The sequence below is a fragment of the Staurois parvus genome, unplaced genomic scaffold (genome assembly GCF_062004578.1).
Source record: "Staurois parvus isolate SC_StPar_1 unplaced genomic scaffold, SC_StPar_1.0 ptg001349l, whole genome shotgun sequence".
NCBI classification, from domain to species: domain Eukaryota; kingdom Metazoa; phylum Chordata; class Amphibia; order Anura; family Ranidae; genus Staurois; species Staurois parvus.
In genome coordinates this window covers 3,626,998-3,641,759 of record NW_028319145.1, presented here as the reverse complement: position 1 = coordinate 3,641,759, position 14,762 = coordinate 3,626,998, and the positions used below count along the sequence as shown (strand labels likewise).

Here is a 14,762-nt window from a genome sequence, read left to right as displayed (position 1 = left end):
ACCACATGTAGATGCATCATAACTTTTAGGGAAATATGTACAAATAGATCTGAATCAGGGGTGGACTGACAACTCATGGGGCCCCCGGGCAATAGGGGATCAGGGGGCCCCTGTGTCCTTGCCCAAACTCAAAAAAGCCTATGAAAAAGGTACCAGGGGCATCTCATGAGGCCCCCTACTGACCCCGGCCCTCGGGCAGTGCCCGAGTTTCCAAATGGTCAGTCCACCCCTGATCTGAATACAGATAAAATGCACCTAAAACCAAAGCTTTTGAATGGGTTATTAACCATTTCAAGTTTGCATTACTGTCTGTATCCCTACTGGGGAAATTCTCCCGCTCTGTGTCGTGGTGACCACTGTCATCGGTACTGAAAGGGAGGGAAAATCTAACATTTTGAGTAACTAGAACAGAATTAGACTACTCACTTTAGTGAGATTTCCTTTCACTTCATAGTGCAGCCCTTCTCAAACTTTTTAACAAGAAAGAACCATTTCAGGTCTCAAGGAACCCTTGCTAATAAATTATTCTATAGTAATATTAAAAGAATTATGTATGATATAATTAAGGCGATAATGATAATGGCCAAAAAAGAAATGCACACAGTTTAGGTTGTAGTGTTCCCTCTCGTAGGTGGTCACTGAAGTGCCCCCTTTCATTAATGGTCAGTGGAGAAAGGCAGCTTTATATAGGTGGTTAATGGGAGAAGGGCCCCTTTATACTTGTGCTCTTTGGGAAGAATTCCTTTTCAGATAGCAAACGCCACTCCACTTTAGATATAGCTAAAAAGATCAATATAGTCAGTGGTTACTTATCTCAGAAATTGTTTATTTCCCAAGGAACCTAAACAACCTCTGGAGAAACCATAGGGTTCCATGAAACCTTTGTTTGAGAAAAGCTGTCTTAATGTGACAATAGAACAGGAAGTAAAGGGAAATTTCCCCAATGGGACATGGGTTTAACTATTCTTTACTCTAACCAAAACAAAAACACTTGGGGTTTTTCAATGTCTGTAATTAGATCAAATAGATTACAGGTCATGTAAAATCTTTTTGCTGAAACATCTGCATCAAAAAGCTTAACAATTTTATGTTCTACAGATAAATCTTAAAGCTACATTTTGTCAGCTTCATTTACTGAAATTACAACAAACATGTAATGTCACAGTTGTGCTGCCCCATACATAATAATCTGACTAAGAAACAGGGGTAAGATTCCCTAGATGAGGTGGGCCTGAACATTCCAGCATATCTGGGCAATAAATATACTTGTAATAACTGGACAGCATATTGAGTAAAAATAGATAATGTTGTACACAGGGGCGTATTTACCACAAGACAAACAAGGTATTTGCCTAGGGCGGCATTTTTTTAGGGGGGCAGCAGCATTTTTCAGGGGGGGCAGCTGAATTTTTATTGGGGGCAGCACCACCCCCTGAAAGAAGGGATGGAAGAAAGGATACACGCAGCATGGGGACCAGGTGGGATCTGAGAGGGGCTGCTTAATGGTGTATGAAGAGCCTGACTCTTGTTCCCGGGGATGTCCGGAGCTGTGAAGGTGAGTGTCTTGTCTCTTGCCAGGGTGGGGGGTTGCCAGTGTATGGGGGGCGGTGGTAGTGGAGGGCTCTCTCGGGAGGGGTGATGGTTGGTCAATGTCAGGCTCTTTTTGTGGGGGAGGGGGTGTTTGTCAGGGCCAGGGTCTCTCTGTGGGGGGGGGGGCAATTTTTGTGTTGCCTAGGGCAGCACGAAACCTAAATACACCACTGGTTGTGCACCACATTGACTGACCAATTCAAAATCTTGTCTCAGTACTGAGTTCAGGGGAAGAGTGGTATCTAATTAGATCTTATTTCTGACTTCAAAGACAATGCACAGAAATGCTGGGGTTTGAGAAAAGTCCTTCGAAGTTGAAAGTTGAAATTGTCATACCAAGCAACCAGTGCTGAAACTATAGTATGGTACTACCACCAGTGGATCACTGAAACTGAGTCGGACCTGAACTGTGATCCTACTGTGCCACTTGAGTGTCCCTCTGAAAAATGGGGTTGCTTTGAGTATGCTAAAGCAAAATCCAAGCTGCAGCCTATAGCAGCTTTATAGATTTCCTATTGTATTTTATTAAAAAATGAAAGCTGACGTGTGATTACTCTAGGCAACAAATTCATCTTGCTCCTCATTAGTCCCTCTGTGCCTTGAAGAGACCCTCACTATCGGCAGAAACCTCCTCTTTGGCCCACACAAGAAAAGGCTCCCAGTTTGAGTGTAGACATCATGCCAGGTGCCGTAATTTATGGGCTATGTCCACCCAAGAAAAAAATGCTTCAAACTTCTGCAATTCACCATATTATAGATACTACAGGTACCTTAAAGGAAACCCATGCCAAGGAATTATAGGGGCTGCCATTGTGTACTTTCTCTTCTGAAAAAGCTAGCTGCCTGGCTGTCATGGCAATCACTGACCTGATTCACGTATGCAAATAAGGAGTTCTGACTTTGCTTTGACTTTATGGGTGCTTGCCTGTTCCAGGCCAGTGACTTAGAAAGTACTGAAGTCAGAGCGGCAGGCACAGAAGAGTGTGCGGATCACCAGCACATCATGCACTCCTTCAAGATCCTTTATTAGTTACATAAATACAGTGACGTTGCAGAGCAACTAATGCAGCCCTTGTATCAGACAATAGTGACTCAACCTCACTGCTGCCTGATGAAGGGGCTGCATTAAGAGCTCTGAAACGTTGCTGTATTTATGTAACTAATAAAGAAGCTTGAAGGAGCGCAGGATGCGCTGGTGATCCACAGTCATTTCTATGATTTGTAATGGCACCATCTGTGGCAGGTCACTGCAGCACTCAAACATTGTGGGTCTGATGGTGTTTGTAGTGCACCTCACTCCTCCTTTCACAGAGAAGCAGGCATGACTGCCAGGCAGTTGGCATTTTTAGAAGCCAGGAATGGCAGCTTCTGTATTCCTTTTAGAATGGGATTCCTTAAAAAATTATAAAAGGTCCCAGTAGTCATTGTCAAGCAAATTGTAATTCTTTGAAAAAGTCGTGCAAGATATTAAACACACATACTCAATAAGGGAACTAAAAATCTGCAAAGTGTTGTAAACCATAGCAACCAATCAGCAGTCAGGAATCTCTAGTAGACAGAAATCATGTTGTATTGGATAATTATACTTTGGACATCATCACTGCGCTTAGCACTGGGCAAGTAAGGGGTAATCCCAAGGTTGGGTTCTTCTTAATGGTGTTGTCTCATTTACTGTCATCTTTTTGGGGGATACCAGGAGATAGATGAATGCACCTTCTGTGACCAGGGGTTACCTTTCCTAGTTAGATTTTAAATTTTTGTAATTTACAACAGGTGGTGAGAGACCCCATGGCATCCAAGCCTACAACACTGGCAGAGGAGCCATCCACAGAGTCTTTTGGAGTTTATATGAAAACGGTGGTTGATTTAACCCTTTAGCACCCAACTGTAAATATCAGCTTTGGCCGATAGACTTTACAAAAAAAACTAGATTACATACATATTCACATGACAAGAGGTGGACCACACAGTCACCATCACTCACCTGAATGACCGTTTTGAAGGTGGACATCTCCACAATCCTGGTGCAGACCAGGTGATCTGGGTCTTCTACCCCTAACCCATAGATCTCCCCCATGGTAAAAATCATTGGAGTGGCCAACAGCAAGGAGGCCACCCAGATGAAACTGATGAATTTCTTAGTCCTGCTCCTTGACATGATGCTTTTGGCCTTAAAAGGGTGACACATGGCCATGTACCTCTCCACGCTGAGGCTGGCAATGTTCAGGGCAGTGGCATAGGTGCAGGCATCCCTCAGGAAGTAGTAGCCCTTGCACACCACATTGCCAAAGGCCCAGGGATGGTGGACCCAGATGAAGTTGTAAGTCTCGATGGGCATGCTGAGAAGCAGTATTAGGAGGTCAGAAAGGGCCAGGCTGGCCAAGTGGTAGTGGACAGTGCTCTGCAAGTTCTGCAGGGACTTTTTCCTCACCAAGGTGTAGGCAGTGATGGAGTTCCCAGTACAGCCCACCACGAAGAGGAACAGGTAGATAACAGTGACCAGGACTTTGGAGTAGATGTCTGTGTTGACGTCCAGGTCTCCTTCAGAGATGACATGCCTGGTGCTGACGTTGGACAGGTTCAACAGGACCGAAGTAGTGGACAGCCAGAAGTCCTGAACCTCCTGGAAGAGAGGCACCTGTGGAGTTGCGTTAAGACGCATGTTGGGTGGCTGGTTCAATATCTGAGCTGCAGAGCCGGGGTTCATGTTAGGGACTGATGAAGGGGGAACCAAAAACACGGGACTCTAGAGTCCTGGATCTCGGGTCTTCTTCAGTCACTGCGGTCCTTTCATCACCAAAACACCAAGCTTCTTACAGAGCAAGCAAGCATCTGAGACTGAAGAGGGGCCATAGTCGTCTAATGTCTTCATTGACTGAACCTGCCTCTTCTACCCACTCACTATTCCTCCCCCACCCCACCGCCGGCACTGCTGCTCCCTCCACTCACTGTGCTGGATGTCAGTGCTCGCTGATGCTCCCCGTCCAAGTCCTAAACGCTCAATTAAGCTCGGGGGTCCAAGTCCTAAGTGCCCAGTGATGCTCGGGGTCCAAGTCCTAAGTGCCCAGTGATGCTCGGGGTCCAAGTCCTAAGTGCTCAGTGATGCTCGGGGTCCAAGTCCTGAGTGTTCAGTGATGCTCGGGGGTCCAAGTCCTGAGCGCCTAGTGTTGCTCGGGATCCAAGTCCTGAGTGCGCAGTGATGCTCAGGGTCCAAGTCCTGAGCGCCCAGTGATGCTCGGGATCCAAGTCCTAAGTGCCTAAGGATGCTCGGGATCTGATTCCTGAACTCTCAGTGATGCTCGGGGTCTGTACTAAGCGCACAGATGCTCGGCGTCCAGAGAGATGCCGGCGAGTTGTGTGTAGCTGTGCAGTGCTGAGCACCAGTGCTGCTCTCTCTGCTTTCTGAGCGTTCAATGTGACTGAGCGCTTAATACCGCTATCTGCCAGCGCTCAGTGCTGCTGGACGTCAGTATCTTCACACCCTGAAGACTTTCTACTACTTCCTATTCTATATAGCTGCTTTTCTACTCTTTATATACGTTTTACACTCTGTATTTCACTCGGCAGCACTCTCTCTCTCTCCAGTTATCTTCCTTTAATTTTCTCTCTCTCTCCGGACCTCTCCATGTATCTTTCTTTGCCCCCTCTATTTCACTCTTTCTCTGACACTACCTTTCTATATATCTGTTTCTTTCTTATTCTCTCTCTCTCTCCATGTATCTTTCTCCTCCCCCCCCCCTCTCTCTCCATGTATCTTTCTCCCCTCCCTCTCTCTATCTGTCTCTCCATGTATCGTTCTCCCCCCCCTCCCTCCCCCTCTCTCTCCATGTACCCCCCCCCCCCTCTCTCTCTCTCTCCATGTACCCCCCCTCTCTCTCTCTCCATGTATCTTTCTCCCCTCCCTCTCTCTATCTGTCTCTCCATGTATCGTTCTCCCCCCCCCCTCTCTCTCTCTCAACATGTATCTTTCTCCCCTCCCTCTCTCTATCTCTCTCTCCATGTGTCTTTCTCCTCCCCTCCCTCTATCTCTCTCTCCATGTGTCTTTCTCCCCTCCCTCTCTCTATCTCCATCTCCATGTATCTTTCTCCTCCCCTCCCTCTCTCTCTCTTTGTATCCCCCCCCCCCTTTAATTTTTTTGCCTCTCTCTCACTTTTTCTCCAGTTATCTTTCTTTCCCTCTCTCTTTTTCTACCTGGCTATGTATCATTCTCTGCCCCCTCTATTTCACTCTCTCTCATCCTCTACCGTATTATGAATCTCTTTCTCTATACCTGTTCATGTATGTTTCTCCCACCCACCCCCTCTCCTTCTCTTTCCATGTATCTTTCTAACCCCCACCCATGTATCCTTCTCTGCCCCTTTTATTTATTTCACTCTCTCTGCCTCTCTGTGTATCTGCCTTCCCCACTTTCTCTCTCTCTACCTCTCCATGTCTCTTTCCTTTTTTTTTCTCTCTCTCTACCCCTCTATACCTTTTTTTCTCTCTTTCTCTCTCTCTCTCTCAACCCCCTCCCCCTCCCTCTACCTTTCCCCCCTCTCCCCATTCTCTCTCTTTCTCCTCCCTCTCTCTTTCTCCCTCTATTTCCCCCTCACCCCCCCCCTCTTTTTCCCCCTCTCATTCTCTCTTCCCCCCCTCACTCTTTCTCTCCCTCTATCTCCCCCCATTCTCTCTCTCTCTCTTCCTCCCTCCTTCTCCCCCACCTTTCTCTCTCTCTCCCTCCTCTCTCTCTTTCTCTCTCTCACTCCCTTTCTCCCCCCCCCCCATTTCTCTCTCTCCCTCCCCTCTCTCTTTCTCCCTCTCACTCCCTTTCTCCCCCCCCCCCCCATTTCTCTCTCTCCCCCCTCTTTCCCTCCCCCTCTCTTTCTTGCTGTCTTTCTCAGCTTAGCTTGTAGTATAATGTATTTCTTTCCCTGTAATATTGTTTGTCTTCCTTATCTATCTCCCTCTGTTTCCTTTCCTCACTCTATCTCTCTGTCATTTTCCTCACCCCCTGGTCTGTCTGTTTTCTCTGTGTATTGTCCATTCTTTCATTGTATTACTCCTTCCATACAAGGATGCATTCCCTCATGCTCTCTCATACATTCTAATTCTCACTCCCTTTCTCCCCAAAACATTTCTTATTGTATAACATTTTACTCTAAAATCTTCCTTTATACTGTATGGTCCACATTCACTCCATCTTCTTGCTATCCTGTGTCCTTTTTCTTTCTTGAAATTATTTCCCTCTCTGATTCTCTCCATCTTTGCCTTTTACACCATACTTATCTTGTTCACTCACTCTCTTTTCTCCTGTCTCTAAATTTCTTTCTCTATCATACAGAAGTGCAGTCTTCCGCTCTCCAGCTTTAATCCCCCCCCCCCCATTCTTTTCTCTCATATTTGTTATCTTTTTATCTCTGTTTTTCTCTTTCTGACTTTCTGTTCTCCCTTTTCCACTCTGCCATACTCTCTCCTTTCCCTTTCTCTTCCACCATGCCTTTCTCGCTCTCACACTCTCTCTCATATTTCCTCTTTTTCTCCTTGTATTGCAGGAAACAGGTATTGTACGTGTAGAGGGGTTAAAGTTAATGTCAAGGAGAATAAACAATTGTCAGTGGCTGATATTTCAGCATGTGCATTTCCTCTCTTGTCAGAGAAGTCCAGAATCCTCTCCAAGCACAACATGAAATATTCCTCCAACTACTCTATTTGTTGACATGAACCTGTTAATACAGAAATATGGGTTGTGCCAATGCCGACTCCAGCAAAAACCTTGTTAGTTTTAGGATGAAAAGGGTCAAGAATAAAAGAAAGGGTTTCTTGTGCAGCTCATGTACCTTTGAGCCCCTATCACAAGGTGTTGGAGAAACCCTCCCAGTGGGATATATGAAAGAATAGAATACCTCACCGAGATTCACCAAGATTCTGTCTTTTCTCTACACAATATTTTGGCTGGAGTAATTCTTTAGGGGCATAAAGTCCAAGCTGTCAACCTTGAATTGCTATCTATTCATGAATCTGAAACAGGTTTAAGGGTTAGAAGTCCTGACTTCCTCAGCTACGTAATTGTTCTGGATCTGTGACTCTCTGTCACCTACCTGAGAGAAGACTGAAATTATGAAGTTAACCTCTCTTGTATCTCCAGCCTGGGTCCCATTGGAAGTGGAACAGAGGGTACCGAGGGACAGGAGGAACACGCTGTTGATAGGAGAACTTGTAGCATGAGATGCAGTTCCAAGGAGACTGATGAACCAATGGGTCAGGAACAATAGCAGTGTTCAGTAGTCTAGTCCAGGTTAAAGGGGCACTCCAAATTGTGCTGCAGATTCAGGATGTGTGGCTCTCAGCAGACTTGAGGCAGAAACACTCAGCAGTGCACAGAGCTGGTACAGCAGACAGCCAGGCAGGTACTCAAACAGGACAGGAAGCCAGGATCAGAGACAGAAGCGTAGTTACAGGAATAGCCAGGGTCATTAATAGGCGGGCAGCAAGGTACCAAATCATGAGCAAACCTGAAGTCAGGAACAGAGCCAGGTGAGGAACTACTGACAGGTCAGAAGCAGAATCCAAGATCAGGTCAGGAGCAAGCCGGGTCAGCAACAAGGGAATCATACAGGATAAGCACAGGACACAGGGAACAGCTGAAGATCAGTCAGCATAGAACGTGGGCATGACCATCATTTAAAAAGCCCGTCTGGTGCCAACAGGAATCGTGCATGTGCTCACCCGTGTGCACATGCGTGTGAGCAAATGCTCATTTTTGCAAGCATGCGTATGCCTGGCAACCGTTCTGTGGGAAATACCATGTGCATGCGAAGTCTCACCGATATTCCCTGACACTCTCCAAAGGTGCCTGTGGGCATTAAAGACCATAAAGCAAAGGGGTTTTCATAGTATGCTGACTGGATTTTTCCAGACATTCATTTCAGAGTATTTTCTGTTTAAGTGGTTGTCTGCTGCCAAATAATGCTGCCTTTGTCATTCATATTTATTATTTATTGGTACAATAGAGATTGTACATAAATTAAAAAAGATATAAAAATTTTAAAACCTGTAAAATATAAGAATTGAAGTTCTTTGTCAGTTACTTTGTAAATGATACAAAAGTGGTGGCTTGAATATGGGTGGGTGAACGCACCCTTCAACATTTACACAAGTGATCCACGAGCCGTCAAACCTGGATGATCCAATATCGTAATTCCAAATTCATGTGCTGAAGTTATATTCTGGCTCATTCCACGTACTGTATCTTTCTATTGCTCAGTGCTGAAGCCTGCCACAGAGCTGGGTCACTAAAGATGCACAGATCGCACTCAGATTCACCAGAAGAAGATGGAATTTGTACTGTTGTCCCCAGATGTCAGAACTTTAAAGGGTTTTAAATAATCTCCCAAAAGCAAGTACATTATTATTATTATTATACAGTATTTATAAAGCGCCAATAGTTTGCTCAGCGCTGTACATTACAGAGGGGGACAGAACATGTGACAGAACAATACCAATACAATGCAAAACATGAGGGGATTGAGGGCCCTGCTCTTTTGAGCTTACAATCTAGGAGATGAAGTTGAGTCTTAAAATACAACTGAAGGCTCCTGTAGGACGGGTAAAAGATCCCAAGTCCAGGTAGTATGTCCTCCTTCATTTGTATTTCACATGCACACCTTCCCTGACACTGCAGCTTGCACTGTGGCAGCTTCAACAACAGAGTCAGTGCTCTCAATCCAGAAAGCAGTGGGCAGGACGGGTGTGGCCAGGTGCTGATTGACAAGTCTCATGAATCAGTAGTGACAATGCTGATAGCCATGCCCCCTGCAACATTGAATATCAATGTAGTGCAGCAGGCACTACCTACACAAGAGTAGCAACTCCTCTCTAAATTCTGGGGTGGTGCAGCATCATTAGCACACCACCACAGGAAGCTGTATTTGGTGGACTTTATTGGCAGGCACAACAGGTATTTCTTAGATTTACAGGATGGCTAAGAGAACAATGTAAGCACACTTAAAATTAAGGCTGCAGCACATATTTTTTAATGTGTGGCCATAAATCTATTTTATACATTTTGATCTGAAGAAGCACATTTTGTGGAAACTAAATGCTGGATGATGCCTGCTTTGTGAGCTAAACCAGTAACTCAACCCATACTAATTGTGGCACCTTCGCATGTATGGATCACTTCTTTGGATAGTCATGGAGGGTCATAGGGCTAGGTTTGAAAAAAGGTAACTTTCCCCAACAATCCATACTTCCCTCCAGCATTACATATATATTGGCTCTTGAACTGGTATAGATGAGACAATTATAGAAAAGTACAGACCAGAGATTGCAAACAGCTACCTTTAACAGATTTGTTTCCCCTTGCAAAACAAGGAAAAGTCATGTGGTTAGAGTATTTAAAATTAAATGAATACATTAAGTCCTTCACATCACTCAATATTTTTTCAAGACCACCAACCAGTTTTAAATCCCCACTACTTTAAAAACCCAAACCAGCACATGCAATCTCACATGCAATCTCCAATCTACTGTATATAATATACTCATTCAAGAAACCATCTGAGAAAGGCCCGCCAGAAAATGGGAAAATGGAGCTACAATTTACACTTGAAACCTCAGAGTGGCATAAAACCTTCAATTTTTCACAGAAACCATCTCTAACAGATTACAAGTATGCCTAGATGTACCATGCCCTGCTGATATTCATGTTTTTCTTCCCAAGATTCCTGAGACTTGCTGGTAACATAACAGGGAACAAAGACACATGTCCTACATATGGGATAAATGATCCTTTATCCAACCCTTCTGGGATAAAATACTAATTCTCTGCTAAGGAATCAAGGGGATTGTGTTAAAAAATGACTTCCATATTGCATTAGTATCTATCATACCAGCCTGCTATAAACATAATAAAGGTTGCCTACTACATAATATTTTAGCAGCACCATGTACCAACATCTACAGATAATGGAGATCACCATACTGTCCTCCTCAGTGGCAGTGTGGGTGGGTGAAATTAATGCAGTAGAACAAATTTAGACAGCTATTTCTCGGGAGGAGGACAATTGTAAACTGTGTCAAATGACATTAACCCAATGGGACCATTTTAAGTCATTAGTAGACTTTTTGCCAAACTCCTGAAATGAATTCAGCACCCCCTTTCCTTCCTCCCTTCTCTATGCTACTTCATATTCCTTCATATGAACTTTTATCTTTCCTACTCGTATTTCAGTAATATACTTATCTATATACACCCATGAAATATTTATGTGAAATGCTGTATCTTTCCATGCGTAATAGAAATTAAAGACATAAAATATAACTACATAATGCCATATGTTGATATTAAACTGTATTTCATTATCAGTTGTGATGATAGAAACAGTATATAGGGGCGAGTCTCCTCAACAGGGATACAGACGACAATAACATTTGACGGTGGGTCCTGCCACATTGCACAAGATTATTCCGCCAATACCAGATCAATTTTAGATGTGGATAGCCAGGTGGTACACTTCTCTCAAATCAAACCATATTGGAAGATATATTGCAACTAAGGCACCTCATTACAAGTAGAGCATGGCTGGTGACCCATAAGTAGCCCGCTTTTCCATTTCCTCCTCATGCAATTCTTAATCATGGTGGGCTGAGCCCTGATTCTAGACATTGGAAGTCTACTGCGCCACCTACCATACGGGGATGGGTCACTGAACTAAACTACATTATGCAAATGGAGGAATTATTAGCCTAACCCAATGAAAACATTTCCAAATTTTGGGACTTGTGGTTTCCATGGATACAATTCTCCGATTTACCTGAACTCCTACTTTTCCTAAGATGAATAGGTACTTGAGATGAATTCTCGGGACCAGCTGGGTTGACCTTCCCATTGGATTTCTTCTTTTGCCTCCTTTTCTCTTTCCTTTTTCTTCTTAATTTTCTTTTATCCCTCTTCCAAGTCCTTTCATTTCCTCCACTCTACCCTTGGAAAACTGGTACCAACTGAAAAATTATGTCGGACCTTTTGCAGACCTCTTTTCATTGTTAACCGCTTCCTGTCCACACTATAGCAGATATACTGCTACAGGGTGGCACGGGTGCGCAAAATCACATATATATATATATATATATGATTTCGCATTTCCGGGTAGGGGGACTGCACGAGGCATGGCCATTCGCGGTCACAGCAGTCAATCACCGGGTCATGGCTGGTGATTACTCGCCGGTGCCCCGCGATTGCCGAGGATCTCCGACGAAGTGGAGAACTGTATGTACACAATACAGTTCTCCTCCTTGTCAGCTCATGCACACTGCTTTGCATGGCTGTACACAGCACAGCCATGCAAAGCAGTGTGCTTACAGAGAAGCACACAGACTCAGCCCCATATTAAAACACACCCAGCACACAATTAACCTTTTGATCACCCCAGATGTTAACTCCTTCCTGCCCAGTGCCATTAGTGCTTTTTATTAGCACTGATCACTGTATTGGTGTCACTGGGGATGTTAGTGACACCAAGTCAGTTCCCCCCAGTGTCAGAATGCCCGCCGCAACCCCGCTATAAGTCAACGATCGCCGCCATTACTAGTAAAAAAATCTTTTAAAAAATCCCAGTATATATACCGCCATTTGTAAATGCCATAATGTTCACGTATAGCAATTAATTTACACGTATTGAGATTTTTTTTTAGCAAAAACATGTCGCAGAATACATTTTGGCATAAATTTTTTGATGAATTTTGATTTTTTAAGTTTTTTTACTGGACATGTTTAATAGCAAATAGTCAAAAATATAGTTTTTTTCTCAAAATTGTTCACATTTTTTTTTTCAGTGCAAAAAATAAACAACACACATGCCATCAAATACCACATATCAAAAAGCTCTATTAGTGGGAAAAAAGGACGCAAATTTCATTTGGGTGCAGCGTTGAATGACAATTGTCAGTTAAAGTAATGCAAAAAATGGCCTGGTCAGGAAAGGGGGTAAATCCTCTGGAGGGTAAGTGGTTAAGGGTCACACCTCTCATAGTTTCTATAGAGCCTGTGAAGACTCCAGGCCTGACCCCTTTTATTTTCTTCTTTTATTTAGATTCCAAGAAATATACTGAGGACTCTTGAGCCTGTAGGATGTTCTTACTGTTCTTTTTAAAATTTACCACAAGTTTTATATTTGTGCTGTTCGAAATACCTGGTGGACCAGGGGCGGACTGACTATTTGGAAACTCGGGCACTGCCCGAGGGCCCGGGGTCAGTAGGGGGCCCCATGAGATGCCCCTGGTACCTTTTTCATAGGCTTTTTTGAGTTTGGGCAAGGACACAGGAGCCCCATGATCCCCTATTGCCCGGGGGCCCCATGAGTTGTCAGACCGCCCCTGTGGTGGACGCTTACTACCTCCACTTATTGCAACGTTGTTATTGCAGTGATATGCTCTTTATTGTCTATGTGCCTCATTTTTCAATAAAACTTTATACTTACCAAAAAATCTTTGGATTTAACCCTTTCCTACTCCATGAAAAACATAAGAAAACGTTTTTCCTTTATATACACCATAAAGCAAATTTGTAACAGCCGGCACTAAACCTGTAGAGTTGTAAAGAGTCTGAATGATGAAAAGTTTTGTTTTTAAATGACGGTATTGCCTCTGGGCATTGCACATTTATTATTTTTTTTATCAGCAATTGTTAATCAAACAACCTGCTGCAACCTGTCATTTTTTTTTTTTCATTGTTTCGGCTGCTCTAAACTAATGAAACATGACAATCAATCAATCGAGTGCTGTTTGCTGTGGTTTTCTGCGCTTTGCATATAGTAACAGGCGCTTTCAATAAGCACGAGAATCATGGTAACAGGGACCTAATCAGGAATACAGGCTGCTAATCAAAACTATGAACATTGAATACATACAATGCTGTTCATTTCTATAGAATTCTTACAAGATTAAGACTGAAATTTCAAGAATAGATGGATGGTTGCTCATGCTCTAAGCTTGTCATTTGTTATTTGTTTAGGCTTTGGAAGACACTACAGCATTCCAAAATGTTCTCTGGCACTATAGAGAGGGGTCATGAGCCAATGATCGGGGCAGAGGATGAGATTAAACAACAGAAAAATCACAGTAAGGAAGGAAAGAATTTATGTGGAAACAAGAATACAGTTTATCCTGCTCAGCTGTGCTCCAGGTAAGAGTTCTGGTCCTTATCATCAGTATGTATTGAATACTGAATATTTTCTCACCACAAAAATTACTTTGTATACATTGCATGAAAGATGTATGAACATCATTAGCTACTATGTAAATGTTCCAGTGCATAAGAAAAAAAAAAGATTTTAGGTTAAAAGTTGATGCAGACTGATAATTTTCTTTTGTGAGATTACTGACTCGATTCTCGATTGTGTCGATTCTCCCATCAACACTGTAAGTGTCGATGGGGGAATCCCTCCCGTGAAGTTCTGCAGGAGGGCAGAACACAATGATCACTGCTGATGGCTATAGCTGCCAGCAGTGATTGCATGAAACAAATCTGACAGGCTGGTTGTACTGTAGCTGATGGATAGATCAACTTCAGTACAACCAGCCCCACCCATGGATGGACTGAATTTCAGCTAGCCCAGGGGTGGGCAAACTTTTTGACTTGAGGGCCGCAATGGGTTCATATATTGGACCCGGGGGCCGGACCAAGAGTAGATGAATGATGTGTATGTGTCATCCATAGTAAGTATAGTAATTTTCCCCCATAGTAAGCATAGTAATTAATCCCCCATATAGTAATTCATCCCCCATATAGTAATTCATCCCCCATAGTAATTCATCCCCCATAGTAATTCATCCCCCATAGTAATTCATCCCCCATAGTAATTCATCCCCCATATAGTAATTCATCCCCCATAGTAATTTATCCCCCATATAGTAATTCATCCCCCATAGTAATTCATCCCCCATAGTAATTCATCCCCCATATAGTAATTCATCCCCTATAGTAATTCATCCCCCATAGTAATTCATCCCCCATAGTAATTCATTCACTTACCTTTGCTCCGCGCGTTCCGGTCTTCAGGGCGGACTGTGAGAGGAGCCTAGCTTGCCTCACGTTCGTCACGCTGCCCCGCCTACACACATCCTGACAGCATCACGCTCCACGGGCCGGATTAAAAGGTCCGCCGGGCCGTAGTTTGCCCATTGCTGAGCTAGC

General features: G+C 43.8%; 1 protein-coding gene across 1 annotated transcript in view; it reads right to left on the bottom strand.

Moving 5' to 3' along the window:
* Positions 1-5,274, bottom strand: part of NTSR1 (neurotensin receptor 1) — a 183,236-nt gene extending 177,962 nt beyond the window's left edge. Inside the window, exon 1 of the mRNA XM_089661539.1 lies at positions 3,575-5,274. Coding sequence (XP_089517665.1) covers positions 3,575-4,297 — 723 coding nt within the window. The 5' untranslated portion in view covers positions 4,298-5,274. The remainder of the gene's footprint in view (positions 1-3,574) is intronic.
* Positions 5,275-14,762: the final 9,488 nt, after the last annotated feature.